This window comes from Podarcis filfolensis, assembly GCF_964270895.1.
Source record: "Podarcis filfolensis genome assembly, chromosome: 4".
Taxonomy (NCBI): Eukaryota; Metazoa; Chordata; class Lepidosauria; order Squamata; family Lacertidae; genus Podarcis; species Podarcis filfolensis.
This window is the reverse complement of record NC_139607.1, coordinates 84,772,874-84,799,934: the sequence shown is the minus strand read 5'-3', so window position 1 is coordinate 84,799,934 and position 27,061 is coordinate 84,772,874. Positions and strand designations below refer to the sequence as shown.

The following is a 27,061-nucleotide window of genomic DNA, read 5'->3' as shown; positions in this document are numbered from 1 at the left end:
TGAAAGAAGAACACAGCCACTCTCCTCCTCCCTCACTCCCTGCCATCCCCAGGGAGGGGAAAGAGACAGACAGAAATGTATTTACATGCCTTTATTTCTGTCTTTCCTCAGTGCAGAGAACAACATGTCTGCACTCTCTGATACCCAGCTGCAGAGAGAGAAAAACTCCACCCATGTACTTCCAGTACAGGGTCATGTGACACTCTGAGCTAACATCCGGTGCTCAGTGCACATAATAGACTGTCCCTGGTTCCCACGGTACAGTCCCATAACATAAACATCCTGTTTGGCTTTCCAGCCATCTGGAGCACTCAGCAGCATTGCTCCTTTTTCGTAACAGTACCTTGGTTTGCAACCATTTTGGATTACAACCACGTCAAACCCTGAAGTGTGTCCCCCTTTTTTTGGATTACAACACATTTATTTTTGGGGGGGGAGGCCCCATTGATGAAAGCGCACCGTGGGTTACAACCTGCTTTGGTTTACAACCGGACCTCCGGAACGGATCATGGTTGTAAACCAAGGTATCACTGTATAGCTGCCATTGTACTCTAGTAACTTCCATACGGGATTATTGCTACAAACACTTTACAAACACCCTTGAGATGACTTGCCCAAAATTCAGCGGCCAGATTGCTGCCTTGGGTTCCATCTAGAACTCATATAATACCTGCTCTAAAACAGTTACAGTGTTTGATTGTCATTTCTGGGCACGACTCAAGGTGCTCATGTTCTTGTTTGAAGGCCTAAATGACTTCGGCCCCACATATCTGAAAGCGCCAACTTGCGCCGAAGAGTGAGGTGACCGGGTGATGTCATGTGTGCAGCATGCGATGTCACATGACATTTCGGGAGGAGTCAGGGATGAAGTCGAATGCTGTGGGTAGGGGGCCCTCCTTTCTTGTGCTTGGCAGCTCCACACTCAGCCTCCTCCACTCACTGATGGTAAGGAACACTGGGGAACCCTCCCCCCAAAATTATGGAGGGCCCCCCAAAAAGCAACCAGCCCCCTGGAGTTGGAGCCCCATCTGAAAAACTGCCTCCTTCCCTTTGGATCCTCTCAGGTGTTAAGATCAGCATCAGGTACCCTCTTGGCAGTTCCACAGCCCTCAGAAGTTCACAGGATGGCAGCCAGGGAGAGGGCATTCTCTGTGGTGGCCCCTAAATTGTGGAGTTTTCTCCCACAAATTGTGTTCCCCCATGGAGGTGCATCTGACACCTTCGTTATGTAGTTTTCTCATATGCTCAAAGCACACTTTACCCAGGTCTTTTGCCTATGAGATATATATTTTACACAGGATATATTTCAGGAACCACCCTATTTCCTTGATTGTCGTTTGTTTTTACTGATTTAAATATTGTATTTTTAAACGGTTGCAACCTGTCCTGGGGCCTCATGGTGAAGTGTGGATAATGGTAGCAACAACAATAATAGCAACAGCAACCTTGACCATAATAGTAATAAATCACTTTATTGCACAGTATTGTACAAAAATATATGGTTTTCTTTAATAATTTATATTAAATATATCTATTTATTTTCTTGTTTTAAAAAATGGTGTCCTGCTCAGTTTTAAATAAAATACTCAAGTAGTTTACAAAAAAGTAAAGCAAACGTTAAGACTGTAAATAAAGGCAAAGTTAAAAGTTATATTTAAAATAATTTAAAATATAAAAAATAGAATCATAGAATCATTGAATAGTTGCAATCTACCATAGGTTAAAAACAAATATATACTAGAACTTCCTTATTCAAAATGCTTGTTCCATGGCTCATGAAACCACAGGAGAGACCAAGTCATGCCAACAAAGATGGTGCCAGTGAGCGTTGCCTGATGCCCAGACCAAAAGAGATTCCCTTCCTCTGGGCTTCCTCATTTTTTCCTTTGTCTTGTGTCACTGGCACCCAAACCAGCTGTCACTCTTCTTGATGATAAGGAATTTTTTGGTTTTGCTGTCAAACTCATATTGATTTGATCCACTGAATAGATAGAAATGTCCTAAAAAGAATAGGGAGTAAGAGTAAAAATTGTGTTAACAGTGGTTAAGAAAGTAAAATACCTGGGGGTTAATATGACTGCTAAGAACTTAAACTTATTTAAAGACAACTATGAGAAATGTTGGTCAGAAGTGAAAAAGGACTTAGAAATATGGTCAAATTTGAAGCTTTCCTTGTTGGGTCGAATTGCTGTTATAAAGATGAATGTATTGCCAAGAATGTTATTTTTGTTTCAATCATTGCAAATTTTGGACAAAATGGACTGTTTCAAGAAGTGGCAGAGAGACATTTCTAGATTTGTCTGGCAGGGCAAGAAGCCCAGAATAAAATTTAAAATACTAACTGATGCAAAGGAAAGAGGTGGATTTGCCCTGCCAGACCTTAAACTTTATTATGAATCAGCAGCATTCTGCTGGTTGAAAGAATGGCTGCTTCTTGAGAACACAGACATTTTGGATCTAGAAGGTTTTAATAACGTTTTTGGGTGGCATGCATATTTGTGGTACGACAAGGTTAAAGCACATAAAGCATTTAAAAACCATATTGTCAGGAAAGCATTGTTTAATGTCTGGATAAGATATAAAGACTTACTTGAAAATAAAACCCCAAGGTGGTTGTCACCGATGGAAGCAAAGGCTCAGAAAAAGCTCAATATGGAGGCCAAATGGCCGAAATATTGGGAAATTTTGGAGCAAGAAGGAGACAAATTGAAATTGCAGAGTTTTGAGAAATTAAAAGACAAAGTGCGAGACTGCCTTCACTATTATCAAATAAGGGAGGCTTATAATTTGGACAAAAAAAATGGCTTCCAGGTGGAAAAATCAAAATTGGAAACAGAGCTGTTAGATCCCAAAACTAAGATACTTTCAAGAATGTATAACTTGCTGTTGAAATGGAATACGCAGGATGAAACGGTTAAATCTGCTATGATTAAATGGGCACAAGGTGTTGGACATAACATTATGTTTGCTGACTGGGAACAGTTGTGGACCACAAGTATGAAATTTACGGCATGTAATGCCCTAAGAGTGAATATTATGAAAATGATATACAGGTGGTACATGACACCAGTCAAGCTTGCAAAAATCTATCATCTGCCCGATAATAAAAGTTGGAAATGTAAAGAAAATGAAGGTACATTCTTTCACCTTTGGTGGACGTGCCCAAAGATTAAGGCTTTCTGGGAGATGATCTATAATGAAATGAAAAAGGTATTTAAATATACCTTCCTGAAGAAACCAGAGGGCTTTCTCCTGGGCATAGTCGGCCAATTGGTGCCAAAGAAGGATAGAACTTTCTTTATGTATGCTACAACAGCAGCAAGAATACTCATTGCAAAGTATTGGAAGACACAAGATCTACCCACCCTGGAAGAGTGGCAGATGAAGGTGATGGACTATATGGAACTGGCGGAAATGACTGGCAGAATCCGAGACCAGGGAGAAGAGTTGGTGGAAGAAGATTGGAAGAAATTTAAAGACTATTTGCAGAAATATTGTAAAATTAATGAATGTTAAAATGATGTTGGATTGAAATTAAGTGGCATTAGCAAACAGGCTAATAAGAATATGTAAAAATGGATTGATAATGGATGAAAATATATAGTTATAATATGTTAAGATATAGAGTTAAGATAAATGAAAGAGGGTAAGGATTTGTTGAACAGACTATGTGAACGGGAATACAAAAAAGGGAGGTGTGAGGAGGTCATGGAAACAAGCAAATGAGCTTAAAGATATGAAAAAAAAGGATTTTTTTTTACTTAATTTTTTCTTTTGTTTTTGTATTTTGTATTTTCTTTTTTTCTATGCATTTTTGTATTTTTTGTATTTTCCTTTTTTTTCTTTTTTTCTTGTTTTCTTTTTACTTTGTAAATTCCTGCTTTTTGTAAAACTCTAATAAATATTTTATATAAAAAAAGAGTAAAAATTGTGAATCGAATGCATGAAGGAAACTCAAACACCTACAAAATACCATATTTTTCGCTCTATAAGACCACAAGACGCACCTAGATTTTGGAGGAGGAAAACAAGAAAAAAAATATTCTGAATGTCAGAAGCCAGAACAGCAAGAGGGATCACTGTGCAGTGAAAGCAGCAATCCCTCTTGCTGTTCTGGATTCTAGGATAGCTGAGCAGCCTGCATTCGCTCCATAAGACGCACACACATTTCCCCTTACTTTTTAGGAGGGAAAAAGTGAGTCTTATAGAGCAAAAAATACAGTACCTCAGTGTGGAATGCTCTTAGTCACCATTCCATTAAGTCAAACACCCCTGCTCCCCCACAATGGTTCATTCCACACCCACCCACACCAGATATCCTATTCCTCAACTGCTGAAGTAAGCCACTGAGCATGCTCAGTCCACATTGGTCTGTTCTGCACCCCCTCCCTCACATTTTCCTCTCTGCTTCTGCAAATCTTTATGTTCTCTGAACAGAGCTATGGGGCTATAGGGGTTAAGGTTTGTTCCATCTTCTGCATTTTTGATCCTGGCATGGACCATGGCTATGGTAACAGTCCTGAGATGCTCAGGTGGTTGAGCAACCTGCCACATTCACATCTGTGGTCAAGTCCTTCTATCTCACCATTACAACTATATATGGTCCTACTGGATTAGGGGGATTGTTTAATGAAGATGGTTATCCACCTACCATGATGCAGAAAAGCAGCGTTCACCTTGGAGCTAATTTTCTGGAAGTCGGCTGCTATCTTTCTTGGGTAGCCTTTTTCCATGGATTTCTTGGCTTCATCATATCTAGAGAAATGAATGGGTTGAGAATGCATTGATTTAAAGAGCTTTTCAATGAACGTTCAGAATTGTCCCACATGAGATAGGTAAGCTCCCCTTACTTCCAGTAGTGGTTTCCAGAGAAGAAATATGTCTTCTTTGAGTTGCTGTCATGAGCAGCTGCATCAATGCTCTTAACACTTTTCGGGAGGCCCAGGCTGTGAATTTTCTTGGGAAAACCAATCTGTATTGTATTTCCTTTGGTGGCCCAATACTTGCTTCCTGTTAAGCAAAAGACAGTAAAAATGAAAAAAAGGGGGGAAAGAGATTGAAAGAGCCTTTCATGAAGATGGAACAAACCTGAATGAGAAAGCCCAGGCCCTGCAGAGACAATTGCAGAGAGTGGCTGGGGAAACTCAGCCAGATGGGCGGGTATAAATAAATTATTATTATTATTATTATTATTATTATTATTATTATTATTATTAGGCAGGGCTGTTCCTAATCCATCTTATTCCTTCTGCTCAGGGCAATAGGGATTTGGAAGCAATATCCTGCACGTTGAGAGCACATGATGTGATTCCTTTGCTGCTGCTAAGCAAGTTGAGGACTGGTCAGTGCCTTGATGGGGAACTACCTGACAACCTTATTTAAAGAACCTTGAGTTCTATGATGGAAGAAAAAATAGATAAAGAAAATAAAAAATCTGCTTGGATAGAGATGAGAGAATCTGTCCAGTTTCACCCCCCCCCCCTTGTAGCTTCATTTCTCAATTTTACACCACCACCACCAATAATAATAATAATAAAGTCTTTGTAGCTATACTGTGTAACTTATTGAACAGCTAGGATTTGGTCATTAACATTCTGTAACTCCAGCCTCTTGCACAGGTCGTTCTGCTTAATAGCAAGATGCTCCTTCCATCATTCTTAGCTCCTTTACTTGCTGTTTATTCACGTTTGGAATATTTACCTTTGAAGAGAAATACTGTGTCATCAGCCTTAACTTCATACGCAGCATCTATGCCTTTGCTCAAAGCTGGCCAGAAAGCAGAAATAGGAACCTTTTCAACATCTCTTCTCTGGGGATTCTTTCTCCAGAAAAAACTGGGGGAGACAATATGAATGTTTACAGAAGAAGGGCTGTGGCTCCATGGTAGATCATCAGCTTTGCATGCAAGTGGGGCTGGAAAAGACCCTCCCCAAGTATAAAACCCAGGAGAGCAGTTGCTGGTCAATGTAGACAATACTGAGCTATGTGGACCAATGGCTGGAATCAGTGTAAGACAATTCCCTCTGTTTCCTTATTTTCACTGTATCAAAATTCTTTCTTGGTAATGTTTTGTGTATAAGGTTTAAGTCCTACCTGTGGGCCTATTTATTTATTATGCATATTTTTAACAGTCCCAGGGAAGGTTACCCACAAGAAGCCATACAATGCTTATTATGACTAAGACAGCCATTAAAACTATTTTAAATAGAAAAAAAGAAAGACCAGCAAAAGAAGAGGGAGCATCTAGAGATCATCTTCCAGCCTCAAAGACCTGGGTAAAAAAGGATGCATCTCGACCCACTGTGGAAAGAGAGCCAAAAATGGAGTCAAATGCACCATGGAAAGGAGAGCATTCAATAACCTGGGAGCCACCCTAGACAAAGCCATCTCCAGAAACACCACAAAAAACTACAGGGTGCCTAGTCAATACTGACTAGTACTATTTGCAATTGTTCTTACCTTACGCACCAAGGAGGGCATGTTGAATGAATTTAATGAGCAGTATGTTGAGCTTAGTATGGATGGTTACTTGCATCGTAAGGGAAACGTCATTGCTGATTCATTGTGTTTGCAGAGTACTCTTTGAGTAGAAATGTTCTTGGAGGTGGGGCATGACTTTGAGTTAGAACGTAAAAAGTTCAGTGTTTAGATATTATTTACCTGTCTTTAAAGAACAGGATTTCCCCTCGGAGAGAGGTAACAGCATCAAAAGCCAGGTGAGGGTCACACCATTTTGTGGATGGTGCCTCTGTTGTGGATGTGAGGTTAATTGATGAACCACCGGCTTCATTGTCATCACCACCTTCAGGGGGTCCTTGAAAAAGAGGTAAAGAGAAGAACTGAAGAACAAGCAGGATTTGGAATATGCAGTTCAGAGGCATTGCAGGAGACTTCATTTTAATTTGCTTTAAACTTTTTTAAAAAAGTATCATGTAATATTGTGTTTTACTATTGATGTTGTGTATTAATTGTTGAAACCCATTCTGGGATTTTAGGGTGAAGGCCAGGTAATAAATAGTAATAATAAAAATGAGTAATAATTTATTGGAAGACAGTGAAATACAACAATAGATGGAATAATAGATTGGCTCTGCGAATTCACATCAGGTGGTCTGGACGATCATTTGCTCCCCAAATAAGAAAGTTCACAGAAAGATTTTCAGTTGTTTTTCTCACCCACCCATTCCACAGCCATGGTACCCCCTGAAAAATCTCTCTGGAGGGTTGAGGGGGCATCCAAAACAGATGGGGCATGGGAGGCATTCCAGCAGGAAGGGCTGGAATTCCCCTCAGAATCTAAGACTACTTTAGGGAGTTCATGGAAATAAAGTTTCCTGTTACTCCATCCTACCTTGTTCTGAAGGTTGACCCAAATCCTCCAGAGAATCTATTTGAGTCTTCTCTGTGAACATTCTTAAGCTAACTGACCTTAGGATCCAAGCCAGTGCTCTTACATGGCCTCATTCCATATAATCATCTGGGAGTCTGTACTTACCATAAAGCTGCTGGATGCCCTCAATGTCATCCGTGTGAAGACCAAAATTTTTAAGGTCTCTATTTCTGTAGGTTGGAAACATCAAAGCCTCTGGATTGCTGGAATGCCTGAGGCCCAGTACATGGCCAAACTCATGAGCAGCTACAAGAAAAAGGTTGGTGCCTATAAAGGAAACAGGAATGGGTTTAGCAAATCTAAAAAAATGTAGTATGAACACTGACAACTGGGAAACACTGGCCTGCAAGTGCTCCAGTTGGAGAACAGCCTTTATCAAAGGTGTCATGGGCTTTGAAGAAACCCGAACTCAGGATGCAAAGGAGAAACATGCTAAGAGGAAGGCATGCTTGGCAAATCCACACCATGATCAACTCCCACCCAGAAACCAATGTCCCCACTGTGGAAGGATGTGTGGATCCAGAATTGGCCTCCACAGTCACTTACGGACTCATTGTTAAAACTGTGTTCATGGAAGACAATCTTACTCAGCTATGAGTGATCGCAGAAGAAGAAGAAGAAGAAGAAGAAGAAGAAGAAGAAGAAGAAGAAGAAGGACAGCAACTCTTTGGGATTTCAGATGGGTATTTGCAATCCCTTTCTGGAGATGCTGGGGATTCCACATGGAACCTTCTGTGTCAAACCATTTCAACTACATGCCAGTGTGGTGTAGTGGTTAAGAGTGATAGACTCGTAATCTGGGGAACCGGGTTCGTGTCTCCACTCCTCCACATGCAGCTGCTGGGTGACCTTGGGCTAGTCACACTTCTCTGAAGTCTCTCAGCCCCACTCACCTCACAGAGTGTTTGTGGTGGGGGAGGAAGGGAAAGGAGAATGTCAGCCGCTTTGAGACGCCCTAGGGTAGTGATAAAGCGGGATATCAAATCCAAACTCTTCTTCTTCTTCTTCTTCTTCTTCTTCTAAAAAAAGAGCACACTTGCCCTTTCGCCAGAAACAAGGAAATGTAGTCTAATCTTATGAATAACCTGAGTGAGTTTACTAATACCATTTATGGATGTACAGAACAGTCCATAGGATGTACCAATGAACATTGTGGGGTGTTGTTATTATTATTTTAACGTTGACAAAAATGGTGCTTTTCATAATTAAATTTCATCAGCCACATTCCTATTCTTTGCAGTCAGAAGGGACTGAAAGATCACTCTCCTCGTCATAAGTGGTCCTAGCAAACGTAATCATTATCACTGATTTCATTATAGCAACGACTGCTTTCAATGCAAGTCCTGATTATTTGTTAGGTTTGTATCCCACCAAACAGTGCTCCAAGCAGCTCTTAGAAAGAATGCAAATACAAGAACCACAATCAAATAGACCAGTAATGTGACAGAGAGCAATATGATATGCAAGTGGAGTGTAATAAATGAATGTGATGAACACAAGAAGTGTCCTATTGGATAAGGACCGAAGACCCACATCCTATGCTCCCAGTGGTGGGTTGGAAGGCAGAAAGGCCAAGAGTAGAAGGATCTAGGGCCAATGGCAGGCATAGCCAACTAATTCTAGGGTTGTCCCCATCCACCTCCCTGCTGAGTTCTACAAGGGCACTGAGATTAAGGAGCAGGAAGCTGAAAAGCAGGGGCGCCCACTGGCCTGGTTGTAAGTCAAAGGCATGTTGGCCCTGGAAGAGGCAGCCCTCCAGTTGCCCTAATAGATCAGCCTCCAGATGTCTATCAGACGCCCCAAGAATGACTCAAGAGCAACGGTGCCTTTGGCACTTGTGATTCCCAGCAACTGCTATTAGAGCCTTGAAGTTGGGATGCAACATAGTCATGAAGACTAGTAGCCACCAAGCATCTAACACCCATGAATTTCCCAGCCACGCTGATGACCATTGTGGCATTTTGCGGCAGTAAATTCTACAGCTGAGCTGTGTTTTTCACAAAGACTTGCTTTGTGTGCCAGATAAACTTTAGCAACACTGTAGAGCGATGCATGGAGAAATTTTTTAAAAAGATATTTTATGTGGATTAGTTTATATTTATTTCTTTTATTAACTGTCATCGGGAGGAACCTAGGCCCCCAGTACCTCATGCATATTTTTGGCTTGGTTGTTTTAGTAAACATGCTGCTATTATTTTCTGCCTTATAACATCATGACTATACTTTGCTTTGTACCTGGTGGCCAACACTTGTTATTTGTTGTTTGTATTTTTTCATGTCATTCTTAATAACAATAATACTATTTTAAAACTCCAGAGTAAGTCCCCTGGGACATGAATGATGCTGGGGTCTCAATGTTTGTCAGCAAAAGTAATTAAGCTTCCTTGACAGTCGTTACAAGCAAGTGAATAGAATATATTGAGACAAAACAATGAAAATACCTTTTAAATCCCGTGCCCAGGGTTCATTCTCATCAAAATGGACGCTTCCACCGAAGGCAGGTGAAAATGCATGAGCCAACTGCCCACCTGGTCCATCAAAGGGTATATAGTCACCATGAGCTTTAAAAAAATCAAAGAACATATATATAAATCACCCAGCCAGGAACTTGGGTAAACCGACTATAATTCCTTGCGTGTGATTTACTTACACCTAGCAGCAAAAGAGATCTTGATATCTGCAGGTTTCCCATAAACCCTGGTGAAGGTCAGGGGAGTCACATCACTCCAAACTTTCCAAGCTCTCTCGATCGCAACATCCACATCAGCGCGGTCCATGTCTGGCGTGTAATTCAGAACACTGTGAAACACACGGTAGAAGATGAAATGCACATTTGAAAGAATGTTCACAGAGCTTTCAAAGTGTGTGTGCAAGAGGAGACATCATTTTACGTCTCAGAGTATCTCCACATCCCTGCCCCTTGTATTTCTAAGTGTGTTAAAATTATGCAACGATGACTAGAATTAAGCTCTGTGTTGCACAGGAAAATCAATAATGGTAGACTGGTCTGAAGCTCAGCATCAAAAAACGAAGATCATGGCCACTGGGCCCATCACCTCCTGGCAAATAGAAGGGGAAGAAATGGAGGCAGTGAGAGATTTTACTTTCTTGGGCTCCATGATCACTGCAGATGGTGACAGCAGTCACGAAATTAAAAGACGCCTGCTCCTTGGGAGAAAGGCGATGGCAAACCTAGACAGCATCTTAAAAAGCAGAGACATCACCTTGCCAACAAAGGTCCGTATAGTTAAAGCCATGGTTTTCCCAGTAGTGATGTATGGAAGTGAGAGCTGGACCATAAAGAAGGCTGATCGCCGAAGAATTGATGCTTTTGAATTATGGTGCTGGAGGAGACTATTGAGAGTCCCATGGACTGCAAGAAGATCAAATGCATCCATTCTTAAGGAAATTAGCCCTGAGTGCTCACTGGAAGGACAAATCGTGAAGTTGAGGCTCCAATACTTTGGCCACCTCATGAGAAGAGAAGACTCCCTGGGAAAGACCCTGATGTTGGGAAAGATGGAGGGCACAAGGAGAAGGGGACGACAGAGGACGAGATGGTTGGACAGTATTCTCGAAGCTACAAACATGAGTCTGACCAAACTGTGGGAGACAGTGGAAGACAGAAGTGCCTGGCGTGCTCTTGTCCATGGGGTCATGAAGAGTCGGACACGACTAAACGACTAAACAACAACAACAGCCAACTTTTAGGAAAGACCATTACTGATCTGACAAAGGAATCCTAGCATTCCTATGAAAAGAAGTTGAAAACAGTAGCGTGCAAGTGGGATCTGTACTACCCCAAAATCTGCAGTCTGGTGTGTTCCTGATCAGGCTTCCAGACAGCTGGCCAGACAGACATACCCTCTTTAAGATCATCCATTCCATTATCTCCCCAGACAGAAGTTTTCTTCCTCAGCCAGGAGCCAATAATAAGCATTATCAAGTTACATCTTCGATTCAGGCAAGTGTTTTGAAACTTTACCTATATGTCAGGTTTTTTCGTCCCCATTTTGGTGACTCGGGAAAGGTGCTGTATTCTGCTACATCAGGAACCCCACACCTGGGATTCTTCATTGCAGCCAAGGTGTGTGAATCCAGTCTGCCCGTCACTCTCAGCCCAAAGTGTTTCTGCATTTGTTGTAACTTGTCAACAGGAATCTCATCACTCCTTTTGCTTCTTGCGACTGGCGTTGATGTGGAATCAGGGTAGTAGTTTTCTATGTACGTCTGAAGGGGAAGAACAGATGCATTTGAGTGTTGCAGAAGTATTTTCACATATAATATTTCACATTGTAGGATTTTGATCTTTCTACCTTTTCCCCCCAGTGAGGAAGGTCATTTGTCTAATTGCACCCATTTTACAGACATAAGAACTGAAGCTAACGGACATTAACAGTGAATCCTATGCACGTCTTCTCAGTTCAGCGGGACTTACTCCAAGATGTATGGATGTAGGGTTGTATGTAGAATTGCAGTCTATTTTACCCAAACCCATTCAGCACAGCTATGGAGGAGCAGAGGTCGGAATCTGCATTTTCCCAGTCTATAAGCATGCACAACATTACACTGAGTGCCACTTTGCACAAGGCAATTAGTGACTGACTACTTTTTCTGCTAGTGGAATTCTGCTTCCCCTCTGTGCTACCATCGAACATTACCTTTGCAAAATTCAGGTCCGCTTCTCCAACTTGATCAGCTTCGTGGATTAGGGGCAAAGCACAAGAAAGTGCTCCATAGAGCGCAATCGTCAGTAGGAAACTCTTCATTGTCTCTTTCGCTTCTGCGTCCCAGTCTTAGAGTCCCAGAACTGTTCAGTCTCTCTGTCAATGGATGTGTCTATGTGCTCCCAATGGACCTCTATATATACCGGTACTTCATGGTTTTCTATAGAATCAACAGAAGCATGACTCACAACATTATAACATCCGTTGAGTTGCCAAACACAGAAAATGTCCCTTTTAGCAGAGTGACACACACAAAGTTTGTTAAGTTCAAAAGCCCTGATTTGGCCACTACCAAGAAAGTGACTTGGACATTTCCTCCAAATAATTAAATAATTAGAATGGCATCATTCTCAGTTTATTCAATAGAGGTGGAGCCTGGTGTCCTTTTCAGCAGAGTGACACACGCGGCAGAGTCTGTTAAGTTCAAAAGCCCTAATTTGGCAATTACTAAGAAGGTGAGTGGGGTTCATTGCATAGGGTTTTGCCTGCAAGTAATTAATTAATTAGAATGACTCCCTAAAATTAATGAGCCCAAATTAGCTATATCCTTTAAGTGTTTACTCTGTGTAGGACTGGCGGTGAACACCACTGAACTTTTTCTTTTTAGTTGAAGGAATCCCATTATATTAGGATCATGTCAATTAATAGACTGAAATCTTATTATCTATATAAATTAGAAATAATTATAGCAATTGTGGCATTATCTGAATGAAACATTAACCATATGATATGATGAAATAAATAACGCAGATCTTTTCAATGCAGCAAGTTCTGGAAATTCTAGACAATTTTACTAGGAAATCAGCAGAAATTGTTAGAATAATTCTGACATTGATCAGCACATCTAATTCCTAGAAGTGACCTGGTTTATCATTTTTGGGTACAGAACAGTATTTGCCTTCTCCCACTACAGTATAAGGAAAGAAATTTTGGGGTCTCACAGGGTGCAGCTGAAATTTTAAAGCCCAAAGTCCACCTTTGCCTGGGGTTCTTTCCTTTGCAAAATTTACACAGAAGTAGACCTATAATAAGCAGCTATCCTATCTTTAAAAGACATCTGAAGGCAGCCCTGTTCAGGGAAGTTTTTAATATTTAACGCTGTACTGTTTTTAACACTTGATTGGAAGCCGCCCAGAGTGGCTGGGGAAACTCAGCCAGATGGGTGGGGTATAAATAATAAATTATTATTATAATATTATTATTATTATTATAATGCGGCTCTTCTGGGATTTTGTCAACAGCACAGGAGTAAACAATGTTCTCAAGTTTCAAACACTTACAATTTATGGCTTTCCCTCTGTACACACAAAAAGATACGCATAAATGCTTTACTGCAGGGAAACAACCTAATTTGGTTCCTAGTTCATTCATCTGTTATTTGAATACAGAAAATGAGTCTGTCGGTGGGTAAAACACCATGTCCAGCAGGAAACTTTGCAGTTGCCAAGAATGGATGATTTGGAATGATCCCTCCTAAAAACAGAAGCTGGGGGTGGGATGACAAAAAAATAATAATAAATAAAAATTCTGTAGCAATTTTAATTGAAGAAAAACTCAACAGAAACAAGGACAAATTCAGACTCATAGTAAACTAGAAGAATATGATGTAATGAAAGGATGCAGAAGTTTACTTTAATTTGTTAATGAATCACTTCCTACAAGATAGACGAATGTGACTGAACAATGAAAACATAATGGTTCTTTGTTAACAACCTTGTAGCCCTAGGTTATGAGACTGAGTGTATAATGGCAATACCAGGCCCAGGGTATACCAGGGAGGCGTATACACTTGGAAGTTGCCTCAGCAATACTGACAGACAACAAGGTCCAACTTTGAAAAAAATGGCACTGACTTAGGGTGCCCTGAGAAGAGGGGCTTCAAATAAATATAAAATTGTAGAGTTGCAAGGGACCCTAAGAGTCATCTAGTCCACCCCTTGCAATGCAGAATTCTCAACTAAATCATACATGACAGGTGGCCTTCCAACCTCTGCTTTAAAAACCCCCAAGAAAGGAGAGTCCACCACCTCTTGTGGGAGTCTGTTCCACTGCCCAACAGCTCTTACTGTCAGAAAGTTCTTCCTGATGTTTAGTCAAAAATCTACTTTCTTGTAACTTGGATCCATTGGTTCAAATCCCACACTCTGGAGCAGGAGAAAACAAGCCTGTTCCATCCTCCATGTGACAGCCCTTTAGATATTTGAAGATGGGTATCATCTCTGACTTTCGAGGCATATTTTGTGTTAACTGAAGTTTCCAAACTGTCTTGAAAAGGCAGACTTACATTTAATGCATTGTAGTGACCCAGACCTTGGAGAGACCTCTTCAGAGAGAGAGACTTGGGGCTTCACACAACACCCAACTCCCACTGAAGACTTGGAGAAACCCACACTGGTCCAAAGGCTGAGGAACTTCATTTTAGAGAAGCCTCTCCTCCAGTGACCCCATCTTAAGCCTTGCTTTGATCCCTGATTCCCCCCCATGATGCCCAAGGCTCAGGAATCAAAGATGGTGGTGGACCAGACAGGAAGTCCAAAGTTGCAGGTGGAGCACTGTGTTGGCTGCTACACAGCACTATTGACAGGGGTCTTCTGAGGAGCAAGGGCCTCCTTGGGAAGAAGGATTGACTCCAGCAAGTGACGTAGCAGAGGACTAGGTAGAGGCACTGGTTTTCTTTTCTTCTATTTTCTATTTTACTGGTTATTTTGTCAATACTAAAAGGTAAAGGTAAAGGTGACCCCTGACCATTAGGTCCAGTCATGGCCAACTCTGGGGTTGCGACGCTCATCTCGCTATATTGGCCGAGGGAGCCGGCATACAGCTTCCGGATCATGTGGCCAGCATGACTAAGCCGCTTCTGGCGAACCAGAGCAGCCAGTGGCGTAGCGTGGGGGGTGCAGGGGGGCCCGGCCGCACCGGGCGCAACATCTGGGGGTTAGGGTTAGGGAGCGCAAATCCACGGGTTAGGGGGCGCAAATCCACGGGTTAGGGGTGCAAATTACTTTCCTTGCCCCGGGTTCTGACAACTCACGCTACGGCACTGAGAGCAGCACACGGAAAACCATTTACCTTCCCGCCAGAGCAGTACCTATTTATCTTGCACTTTGACGTGCTTTCGAACTGCTAGGTTGGCAGGAGCAGGGACTGAGCAACAGGAGCTCACCCCATTGTGGGGATTCGAACTGCCAACCTTCTGACTGGCAAGTCCTAGGCTCTGTGGTTTAACCCACAGCACCACCCCATAGTCCACATTATATATACACATTTTCTGCTCATGTAATAAATATTGGAATAATGATTTTTTAAAAAAAACTATGAAAACATAAAGAATAGAAACATATATGCACAAATGCTGATGCCCAGCCTCAGCTGTTCATGTTATGGCGACCTCCCATCTGAATTACTGTATTGTGGGGCTGCTAGGTTGGTAAGTGGGGTAGCCATGTGTTGTCACTGGTCCGGAAAGCAAGGCTTAACCCCCCATGTGCCACTCTTGATCACTTTGATCGGTAGAGTTGGTGCCAAATAATACCCGTTCTGCATTGTAAGAGCTTGATCGCTTAGTGTCGCAGTGCCCAGACTTTGGAACTCCCTGCTTATTGAGATCAAGCAGGCACCTCTTGTCGGCACTTGAGAAAAATATTATGCTCTAAATAAGCCTAACCAGCTGTTTAGAAAGTTGACGTAGTTTTAATCCATTTTTCCTAGCTGCTTATAGCTCTGTGGTAGAGCATCTGCATGAAATGAAATTAATGAAATTTTATTATGAAAAACACCTTTTTCTCCAATGTAAAAAATATGTGTAACTGGTAGCTGTTGGTACAGCCTATGGGCTGTTCTGTGTAATATATTTCATACATCCATAAATGGTATGGTCTCATGGGTTACTTCTTTAACTTAAAGACATTTCCTTTTTTTTTCTTGAAAAGAAAGTTTCCTCTTTTGGCAAAAAGATAAAGTGATGATTCAGGAAAAGCTCATCCACGACCCTACAGGGAAGGAGAAGTCACACAGTCAAGTTAATATGAGGAATGTGGAGGACTAAATTTAAGATTAGAAATCTGAGTTAGTTTTGGATCCCATGAAGAGATTGAGGAGAGCCAGCGCTGGCCATTTGGGCGGAACTCTTCCTGACACCTTCATTATGTAGTTTGTCTTTTGCTGAAGACCCACCTTACCCTGACCCTTTACACATGGGATACGTATTTTAGAATCCACCCTATTCTCACAAATGAAATCATTTTAACTGATTTTCAAATTGTATTTTTAAATACTTGTAATTTGCCCTAAGACCTCATGATGAACCACGATTAACGATAATAATAGTAATCATATACCAACAACAACAATAATAATAAAAATTCACTTTATTACAGAGTAGCGTACAACATACATATTCTTTGCTGCAATAATTTATATTAAATATCTATTAATTTATGTAACAAAAGTTATATACTGCTTGATTTAAAAAAAACCCTATAAACAGTTTACAAAAAGTAAAATGAACGTTGAAATAAAAGACAAAGATAGAAACAGGAGTATTATCATTTTTTTAAAAAAAATTAAGATCAATTGTAAGTTTAAAAACAGTGGGGAATTTCCATTTTAGAAGCTCCTTATTCAAAACGCAGCTTGTTCCGTGGCTCATGCAACCACAGGACAGGCCAACAAGCACAATGCCCAGGAGATTCCCTTTTTCTGGGTTGTATCACTCTTTGTCCCATGTCATTGGCACCCAAACCAGCTGTTGCTCTTCTTGATGCCGATAAATCTTTTGGTTCCGCTGTCAAACTGATATTGCTCTGAGCCAATGAATAAATAGAAATGACCTGAAAAGAAAAATGAGGGAGAGTGAAAACTGTGGATCTAGTAGATGATGGAAACTCTCAAAACCCTACAAAACACCTCAGTGTAGAATGAGCCTACAGTGGTACCACGGGTTAAGTACTTAATTCATTCCAGAAGTCCGTTCTTAACCTGAAACTGTTCTTAACCTGAAGCACCACTTTAGCTAATGGGGCCTCACACTGCTGCCGCGCTGCCGGAGCCCGATTTCTGTTCTCATCCTGAAGCAAAGTTCTTAACCCGAGGTACTATTTCTGGGTTAGCGGAGTCTGTAACCTGAAGCATATGTAACCCGAGGTACCACTGTACTCACTTTTCCAGTAAGACTTGCTTCCCGACTGCTCTCCTCCACCACAATGCTCCATTCCGACCCAACCTCCCCCTGCCAATTTCCTTTTCTCCTTCTTTCCTATGTCAGCCTTGGGCTGTTCTGCATCCTCCTCCAACAATTCCTTCGTACTTCTACAAACCTTGAGTTTCCCCTGAGCTTGGAAATACCTCCCTTTGGAACCATACCCAGCAGCAATATTCTCAGTGGCTTTCTGCTATTGATTATTTCTTCGTCAATGGATACCAACATAAACAGCAAAGTAGCTTCCAATTGTAGGACCAAGAGGATTCAGATCCACTGAGTGGAGTCAGTGCCTGATCAGTCGTTTTTCAAAATAATAATAATAATTTTATAATAATTTATTATTTATACCCCGCCCCTCTGGCTGGGTTTCCCCAGCCACTCTGGGTGGCTTCCAACAAAAGATTAAAAATACATTAAAACATCAGTCATTAAAAACTTCCCTAAACAGGGTAGCCTTCAGATGTCTTCTAAAACTCAGATAGTTGTTTATTTCCTTGACATCTGACAGGAGGGCGTTCCACAGGGTGGGTGCCACTACCGAGAAGGCCCTCTGCTGGTTCCCTTTAGCTTCACTTCTCATAGTGAGGGAACTGCCAGAAGGCCCTCAACGCTGGACCTCAGTGTCTGGGCTGAACGATGGGGGTGGAGACGCTCCTTCAGGTATACTGAGCCAAGGCCATTTAGGGCTTTAAAGGTCAGCACCAATCCTTTGAATTGTGCTCGGAAACGTACTGCCTCTGGGGAACTTTCAAACTCAGTTGCACTAGCACACATGCCAAGCAAGCACTGTAGTCTGCACAGAGTCATCTATGACAGTGGTTCTTAACCTGTGTTTTGTGGACCTCCAGAGGGTCCATGGGTGGGCTTCAGGGGATCTGTGAAATGGTCTTAAAAAAGAATGTTCCCCCCCTTCCATTTCTTTCCTGTTACGTTGAAAATTATCTTTGTGGGCAAGAAAACAGTCTCAGACAGGAGGTTTTCCCAGGCTGAACAGGAGACACTAGGGATTGACCCTAGGAACTTTGGTACTCAGCTACCAACCTGGCTCTGAGCTAAGACCTGCTTTTTAGATCCTGACATGGACCACGGCCAAGGGAGCAGTCCTGAGATGCTCAGGTCATTGAGCAACTTGCCACATTCACAGATGTGGTCAAGTCCTCCTATGATCTCACCACCACACTGAAGAAAATATTGTTTAATAGGCTAGCCCCATCTGCTCACCATGGTTCAGAAAAGCAGCATCCACCTTGGAGCCAACCTGATGGAAGTCAGCTGATATCTTTCTTGGGTAGCCTTTTTCCATGGACTTCTGGGCTTCATCATATCTAAAGAAATGAATGGGTTGAGAATTCATTGCTCTTTGCACCAGCAGAAACAGCTACATTGAAAACTCCTTATATGTGAACCTACATATGTAAAGTGTAAGGACTTTCCTTCACTGGGGGTTTTTAAACAAAGGTGTCTTGCATGGTTCTGGGATGTGTGGCAAAGCAGCAAGAACCACGTGATACATTATTTGCATTTCAGTTCCAAAGGATTTAAAGGAGGGTTGGTCCTCCAGATGTTACTGAGACTACAGCTCTCAGCATTGCCCATTGGCAACTTTTGCTGGGGCTGATGGGTTTTGGAGTCCAATGGCATCTTGAGGACCACCAGTTCCTCATTTCTGAATTAAAGAGCTTCTCAATGAACTTTCCGGATTGCTCCACGTGAGCTAGGTTAGTTCCCCTTACCTCCAGTAACTGTTTCCAGAGAAGAAATATGTCTTCTTTGAGTTGCGGTCATGAGCAGCTGCATCAATGCTCTTAACACTTTTCGGGAGGCCCAGGCTGTGAATATTCTTGGGGAAGCCTCTCTGTATAATATTTCCCTTGGTGGCCCAATACTTGTGTCCTGTTAAGCAAAAGACAGAAAGAAAAGAAAAAGGATTGAGAGAACTTTGCATGAAGATGGAACAAATCTGAATGAGAAAGCCCAGGATTTCTGTATGTTGTGAAGTATCTATGAGTATAGGGTGGTATACAAGTTTTAATAATAATAATAATAATAATAATAATAATAATAATAATAATAATAATTCCCTTTGTTATCATCTACTAGCCTTTATTGGCTTACACAAGAAATTTCCTGTTTGGAATCATCCTTCCTCTGAATCAAGGCAGGCACCAATACAGGTGGTATTTGTGTACCTTGAAAGAAACTTATTGATTTCCTTAGGCCTTTCCAGGATATTGATACCACTTGACTATAATAATACGTCTCTTTTGGCCTAATGTTGGCTGCTCATCTATTTATTTTGCAAGTTACATATTGAGGTCATATTGACGTAATGTTTCTTTAAAACCTCATGATGGGTATGTCAAAAATAGCATTGATGTGGTTTTAGTAAATAAATAAATGGCTGGGGTGACCCAGTCAGATAGGTGTGGTACAAATAATAATAATAATAATAATAATAATAATAATATATTAAGGAGGTCTTGGACTGATTTCCTAAGAAACATGAAGTAGTTTCACTAACAGCAGCCCAGAATTTTATTTTATTTATATACAGTATTATTGTGCTTATATCCCACCTTTTCCTTCAAAGAGTTTTAAAACCCTGACAGTAATCCTGTAAAATAGGTTAGGACTGAGTTAGGACTTCAGCCCTAGCCTCCCAAGGTCTTAATACGGCATTCTAACAGCCACACTTTGTAGCTTAGGATTCGGTAAGTAACATTCTGTAGCCTCTTGCACAGCTATTTCTGCTTAATAACATGACACCCTCCACTCAACTCCTTCTTAGCTTCTTTACTTGCCATTCACTCATACTCACAACATTTACCTTTGAAGAGAAACACTGTGTCATCAGCCTTAACTTCATACGCAGCGTCTATGCCCTTGCTCAAAGTTGGCCAGAAAGCAGAAATAGGAACCTTTTCAACATCTCTTCTCTGGGGATTCTTTCTCCAGAAAAAGCTTGGGGAGACAATGTGGATGTTTAGAAACACAGAATCATAGAACTGCAGCGCTGGAAGAGATCCTGAGGGTCATCTAGTCTGACCCCGTGCAACGCAATAACCTCAATGGTAGATCACCAGCTTAGCATGCAGGAGGTCCCAGATCCAATCCCTGCCATCACCAGATAGGTCTGGGAGAGTTGCCCAGTCTCAAACCCAGGAAAGCTTTTACTCAGCAGTGTAGACAATACTGAACTAGGTCACCCAGTGGTCTGACTCAGTATAAGGTGGTTTTCTCTGTTTATTACACATATTTGTAACAAGCTCTACAAATATATAAAATTCACTGGGCTACTGACAGGTCAACAATTTTTTTAATTTTTTATTGTTATTTTGAAATCATTTTTATTTGATTTTACAAATACAAAATTATATATTTTTAAAAAATTCAAATATATATCCATAAACAGAGATTACTCCGAATTTTGGAACCCCTCCCCCATGGGGTCCCATGTTAAACATTTAAAACTGCATATTCTTCCAAACTCTAAGTGTTATATCAATCCATATTATCCATAGTAATTGTTACACTACAAGTGAAATTAAAATCCTGCCAGTGTTTCCATCTGCTTACAGTGGTCTCCTAGATAACTTATAATCCCCCCCCCCCCCCCGTTCTTTCATAAAGTTTTTATCCTCTTGGTTTCTGAGTTTTCCAGTCAGTTTTGTCATTTCGGCATAGACTTTTTATGTACGGAACAACAGCCGCCCGGATGCTAGTAGCCCGGAGATTGAAAGAAGACAAGGAATGGCAAACCAAGATGACAGGCCAACAATTAAACCCATCTGAAGTAGCAGTAAAGTCCAACAAAACGAAAGGGAACATCCAGATATCATCTTCCAGTGCTTTGGGTTGAAATGCAGCTGGAGGGGTTGGGCGTGACTTTGAATTAGAAATGAAAGATGCTAGTGCTTTGTAGGTAACTTAACCCTGACCATTAGTTCCAGTTGTGGCTGACTCTGGGGTTGTGGCGCTCACCTCACTTTACTGGCCGAGGGAGCCGGCGTACAGCTTCCAGCTCATGTGGCCAGCATGACTAAGCCGCTTCTGGCGAACTAGAGCAGCGCACGGAAATGCCGTTTACCTTCCCACCGGATCGGTACCTATTTATCTACTTGCACTTTGATGTGCTTTTGAACTGCTAGGTTGGCAGGAGCAGGGACCGAGCAACAGGAGCTCACCCCGTCGCAGGGATTCGAACCGCCCACCTTCTGATTGGCAAGTCCTAGGCTCTGTGGTGTAACCCACCGCGCCACCCGCGTCCCTTGGAGATAACTTATCCCTTGGAGATAACTTACTTGTTTTTAAAGAACATGGTTTCCCCTCGGAGAGAGCAAACAGCATCAAAAGCCAGGCGAGGGTCACACAAGTCTGTGGATGGTGCCTCTGTTGCTGGCTCTGGGTTTCCTGACGAACTGTCATCACCATCACCATCCTCACCACCTTCAGGGGGTCCTTGAAAAGGGGTTAAAGAGAAGAGCTGAAGAACACGCAAGGTTTGCAAGATGCAGCTCAGAGCAAGAGGCTTCACTGGATGATGGCCAAACCTGATAATGGATGAAATAACAGGTTGGCTTCGCCGATTCACATCAGGTGGTGAGCTGAACTAGAATCCTAAACTAAGGAAATTCACAGAAGGAGAGTTCCCAATCCCTTCTCTTGCCCAGCCACCAGTGCCCCTGAAAAGCCTCTCTTGAGGTTTAAAGGGCCTTCCTAAAAATAAATAAATGAGAAAGAGCATGTGGGGGGTGCTGGGAGGAAGAGGAGTTACTTCAAGGAATTTCATGGAAGTCAAGTTTCCTGCCACTGTCTTCCACAGTCTCTCCATACCATATTGTTCAGAAGGCCACTCTCCAGAGTTTCTTTTGCTGGAACAGCAGGCAGGAGAAAGTGATGGGCAATTTCCCTTCTGGGAATGTCCTTAGGCTAAGGGTCCAGGCCAGTGCTCTTCTTGCATGGAATAAATCCACACAATCATCTGGGAGTCTGTACTTACCATAAAGGGACTGGATGCCTTCAATGTCATCTCGGTGAAGCTGGAAGTTTTGCGGATCTGTAGCTTGGTAAGTTGGAAACATCAGAGCCCCCCAAATGCCAGAATGCCTGAGACCCAGTGAGTGGCCAAACTCATGAGCAGCAACAAGGAAAAGGTTGACTCCTAAAAGGAAACAGGAAGATTGTGAGTACTTGTGACACTCACCTGGGTATAAGATAGGGAAATATATATCACTCGGGGGACTTTAGGGATTTGATTTTGGCAAATTCCACTAGGGAATGACCCAGTTCACCCTCTTCTGGTTTAATGTGTGGCAGAATGTATCTAGTCAGCAGATTTTGTGTTTCTAATGTGATGCCTTTCTGCATTTTAAATTGTGTTTTATTGAGAGGTAATATGTTCTGCAACATATATTTAAAGGTAAAGGGACCCCTGACCATTTGGTCCAGTCGTGACCGACTCTGGGGTTGCAGTGCTCATCTCGCTTTATTGGCCGAGGGAGCCAGCGTACAGCTTCCGGGTCATGTGGCCAGCATGACTAAGCCACTTCTGGCGAACCAGAGCAGCGCACGGAAACGCTGTTTACCTTCCCGCCGGAGCGGTACCTATTTATCTACTTGCACTTTGACGTGCTTTTGAACTGCTAGGTGGGCAGGAGCAGGGACTGAGCAACGGGAGCTCACCCCGTCACAGGGATTCGAACCGCCGACCTTCTGATCGGCAAGCCCTAGGCTCTGTGGTTTAACCCACAGCGCCACCTGCGTCCCACAGGGGTAAGGTAAAGGTAAAGGACCCCTGGACGGTTAAGTCCAGTCAAAGGTGACTGTGGGGTTGCGGTGCTTATCTTGCTTTCAGGCCCAGGGAGCTGGCGTTTGTTCGCAGACAGCTTTCCGGGGCATGTGGCCATCATAACTAAACTGCTACCAGCGCATTCAAATATATGCATTTAAGTGTGTGTGTGTGTGTGTGTGTGTGTATGTGTGTGTGTATTTGTAGCTTTAATATTTTTTGAGAAGAACAGAAATATTGGATGGAACAGCCCCATGAGTGAACAAATGTGTAAGTGACATGGACCAGAATACATTTCTCCATCCTTACAGATTAGGCTTCTGAAGAAAAAGCTCCTATCAGACATAGTTTTTGAAGTAATAAACACCATGAAGACCAGAAGAGTCCTGCTAGATAAGCACCCAAGACCCATCTAAACTCACATGCTGTGCTCACAGTGGCAGTGGTGACTGTCACTCATTGGGACTGGTAAAGTGGGAGTCAGAAGGGCAAGCAGCAGACGCGGCCAGCGCCAACGACAGTCAGAGCTCACTAATTCCAGGGTTGTCCCCATCCACCTCCCTGCTGAGTTCTGCAAGGCACTGAGATTAAGGAGTGGGAAGCTGAAAGGCAGGGCCACCCGTCAAATGGTCGCAAGTCAAAAGGAAGGAAGGTTGGCCCTGAAGGAGGCAGCACTCCATTTGTCCTAATGGACCAGTCTTCAGAATCCTCAAACGTGATCTGAGAGCAACAGTGCCTTTTCCACTTGCAATTCTTAGCAACTGCTATTAGAGTCATGAAGTTGGGATGCACTAGAAGCCGTTAATAGGCTCATCCCCCATGAATTTGTCTAATCCCCTTTAAGGCCACCCACACGGGGGCCATTGCAGCATCTTGTAGCAGTGACTCCCATAACTTGGCCATCTGAAGACAGGTTGCTTTTGTATGTCAGAAACATAGAGGAAGGCCCCTAAACACACACCATATTTTCCCATGTATAAGGTGATGCTTTTTGCTAAAAAAAATCAGGCAAAAAATGGGTGCTGTCTTATACTCAGATAGTGAATGCAGAGGGGGGCCGTGTGATTAATGGCGACAGCAAGCAGGAGATTGGCAGCGGCGATTGGGTGGGTGATTGGTGGCTGCGGCAAGGCCTGCTGGTGATTGGCTGTGGCAAGGCGGGCAGGCGATTGGCGGTTGCGGCAAGTGGGCGGGTGGGCTGTTTGTGGCGGCAAGAGGGCAGACAATTGGCGGCTGCAGTGAGGTGTGTGATCGGCAGTGGCTGTGGCAAACGATTGGCAGTGGCGGGCAGGTGGGTGAGCGATTGGCAGAAGTGACCTCCCCACCCCCCAAAAAGCTAAACAACTTAATTTCTTAATTTTGGGTTAAAAAAAATAGGGGTCGTCTTATACATGGGGGCATCTTATACACAGAAAAATACGGTAAGCATTTTTATACCCTAGGATTAGAATGGTATCCGTGTCTCACTACTTTGCAGCATATGTAACTAAGAGTCACACCGAAAGCCATTACAAGCAAGTGTACAGCTGAATATATTGAGACAAAAGTAAACAAATTACCTGTTAAATCCCGCACCCAGGATTCATCCTCATCGAAATGGGCATTTCCACCGTAAGCAGGTGAAAATGCATGAGCCAATTGCCCACCTGGTCCATCGAACGGGATATAGTCACCATGAGCTTTAAAAATAAATAAATCAAAGAACATGTGGATAAGTCGCCCGGCCAGGAACCTGAGTAAAACTACCTATATCTATTTGCGTGTGGTTTACTTACATCTAGCAGCAAAAGAGATCTCAATATCTGCAGGTTTCCCATAAACCCTGGTGAAGGTCAGGGGAGTCACATCACTCCAAACTTTCCAAGCTCTCTCGATCGCAACATCCACATCAGCGCGGTCCATGTCTGGCGTGTAATTCAGAACGCTGTGAAACACAGAGTTGTAAAGAAAATGGACGTATGAAAGAAATGGCACCACACAGCTTTCGAAGTCTCTGGTGAAAGAGAGACAGCTTTCTACATATCAGCACATCTGACACAAAATCCATGTATTTCTAGGTGCATCAAAGCGATGAAATGATGAGCAGGCTTTTATGCTTCTTGCAAATTATGAACTACAGTGGTACATTGGTTCTCAAACTTAATCCCTTCCAGAAGTCTGTTCCCAAACCAAAGCGTTCCAAAACCAAGGAGCGCTTTCCTCATAGAAAGTAATGCAAAATGGAATAATCCATTCCAGACTTTTAAAAACAACACCTAAAACAGCAATTTAACATGAATTTTACTATCTAACGAGACCATTGATCCATAAAATGAAAGCAATCAACAATGTCCTGTACTATAAAATAAATAAGATAGTATTGTAGATTATTAAAATTAAAATTATTATTTTTTCTTACCTGCACTGATGGTAGTCATTGTTTGGATGGGGGGCTTTTATCCATTTCCACAGTCACACAATCAATCAATCAATCAATCAATCACTTGCTGAACTGGGTTCCACACAGTTGCAAAAGCAAATTAACCAAAAAAGCTTCAAAAATAAAAAAGCAAATTAAGTAGCAAAAACAAAACCACCAAACTTTATCCATTCTAGAAGTCCATTTGACTTCCAAAATGTCCAAAAACCAAGGCACAGCTTCTGATTGGTGCAGGTGCCCTGGAAACAATAGCTACAGCCATGTTCGACTTCTGAAAAACGTTTGAAAACCGGAACACTTACTTCCGGGTTTTCGGCATTTGAGAACCAAGGTGTTTGAGTTCCAAGTCATTTGAGAACCAAGGGAGCACTGTAATTAATTGTGCCCCAACTCTTCATTATGCAGAAAGATCAATCATGATGGACTAAACAACTTTGAGGAAAGACCATTACTGTTCTTATTGAGGAATGCCAACATTTCTAGCATCTTCCAATGGCATCTTCCAATCAATTAAGTGTACTGAAACCTTACCTATATGTCAGTTTTGTTTTCTTCCATGCTGGATCCCCAGGAAAGGTGCTGTATTCTGCTACATCAGGAACCCCACACCTGGGCTTCCTCATTAAAGCCAAAGTGTTTGAATCCAATCTGCCTGTCACTTTCAGCCCAAAGCGTTCCTGCATCAGCCTTATTTTGTCAGCAGGAATATCGTCACTTCCTTTGCTTCTTATGACAGGCGTCGATGCAGAATCAGGATAGTAGTTTTCTATGTATTTCTGATTGGAAGAAAAGATATATGTGATTGCTTATAGAACTATTTTCACATATATCCATTCGCATTTTAAAATTAGCCATTCATACTTTCTGCCTTCGTTCGCAACGAAGAAGGTCATTCACCATTGCACCCATGTTACTGACAAAGGAACTGAAGCTCACAGACATTAACAATGCAATCCTAGGCATGCCTCCTCAGCTGAATGGGAGTTGCTCCAAGGTGTATTTATGCATGGAGAATTAACCCATCCAGTAGCCCTGAGGAGGAGAGGATTGAATCTACATTTCCCCAGGCTACAAGCATCACATTGAATTCCACTTTGCACAAGGCATTTAGCAACTGTCTACTTTTTTCTGCTAGTCAATCTACCAGCAGAATTCTGTTTCTCCTCTATGCTACCATCAACCATTACCTTGGCAAAATTCAGGTCTGCTTCTGCAACTTGATCAGCTTCCTGGGTTAAGGGCAAAGCACAAGAAAGTGCTCCACAGAGCGCAATCGCCAGTAGGAAGCTCTTCATTGTCTCGTTCGCTTCTGCGTCTCAGCCTTGGAGCCTTAGAACACTTCGGTCCCTCTGTCAATGGATCTGCCTGTGTGCTCCCAATTGACCTCTATATATACTCCGTGTTTGTTCTATAAAATCAACAGAAGTATGACTCACAACATTATAACATCCGTTGACTAGCCAAACACAGAAAATGCTCCTTTTAGCAGTGTGACACACAGCAGGAGCTGCCAAGTGTGAAAACCCTGATTTGGCAA

The 27,061-nt window shown here is 42.3% G+C and overlaps 1 protein-coding gene across 1 annotated transcript; it reads right to left on the bottom strand.

The window, feature by feature from the left end:
* Nucleotides 1-1,572: 1,572 nt before the first annotated feature.
* LOC310761869 (uncharacterized protein) lies at nucleotides 1,573-27,061 on the bottom strand. Its single transcript, XM_083612066.1, has 20 exons — nucleotides 26,712-27,061; nucleotides 26,056-26,300; nucleotides 24,881-25,029; nucleotides 24,665-24,784; nucleotides 22,317-22,478; nucleotides 21,619-21,775; nucleotides 20,145-20,278; nucleotides 19,051-19,210; nucleotides 18,539-18,642; nucleotides 16,849-16,946; nucleotides 12,052-12,186; nucleotides 11,376-11,620; nucleotides 10,041-10,189; nucleotides 9,832-9,951; nucleotides 7,496-7,657; nucleotides 6,661-6,814; nucleotides 5,701-5,834; nucleotides 4,851-5,010; nucleotides 4,652-4,755; nucleotides 1,573-2,000 (listed from the first exon to the last, which is right to left on the bottom strand). Exons 1-20 carry the CDS (start codon nucleotides 26,817-26,819, stop codon nucleotides 1,897-1,899), a joined length of 2,904 nt encoding a protein of 967 aa, XP_083468192.1. The 5' UTR covers nucleotides 26,820-27,061; the 3' UTR covers nucleotides 1,573-1,896.

What these genes read in the sequence shown, in the direction of transcription:
- LOC310761869 (XM_083612066.1), bottom strand. Translation starts at nt 26,819, where the DNA reads ATGAAGAGCTTCCTACTGGCGATTGCGCTCTGTGGAGCACTTTCTTGT. An exon ending in ACCATGTTCTTTAAAAACAA is followed by an intron (nt 20,279 to 21,618) that starts GTAAGTTATCTC and finishes TGTCTCCCCAAG; the next exon opens with CTTTTTCTGGAGAAAGAATC. An exon ending in GCAACAGCTGGTTTGGGTGC is followed by an intron (nt 12,187 to 16,848) that starts CAATGACATGGG and finishes CTGGGACTCTAA; the next exon opens with GACTGGGACGCAGAAGCGAA.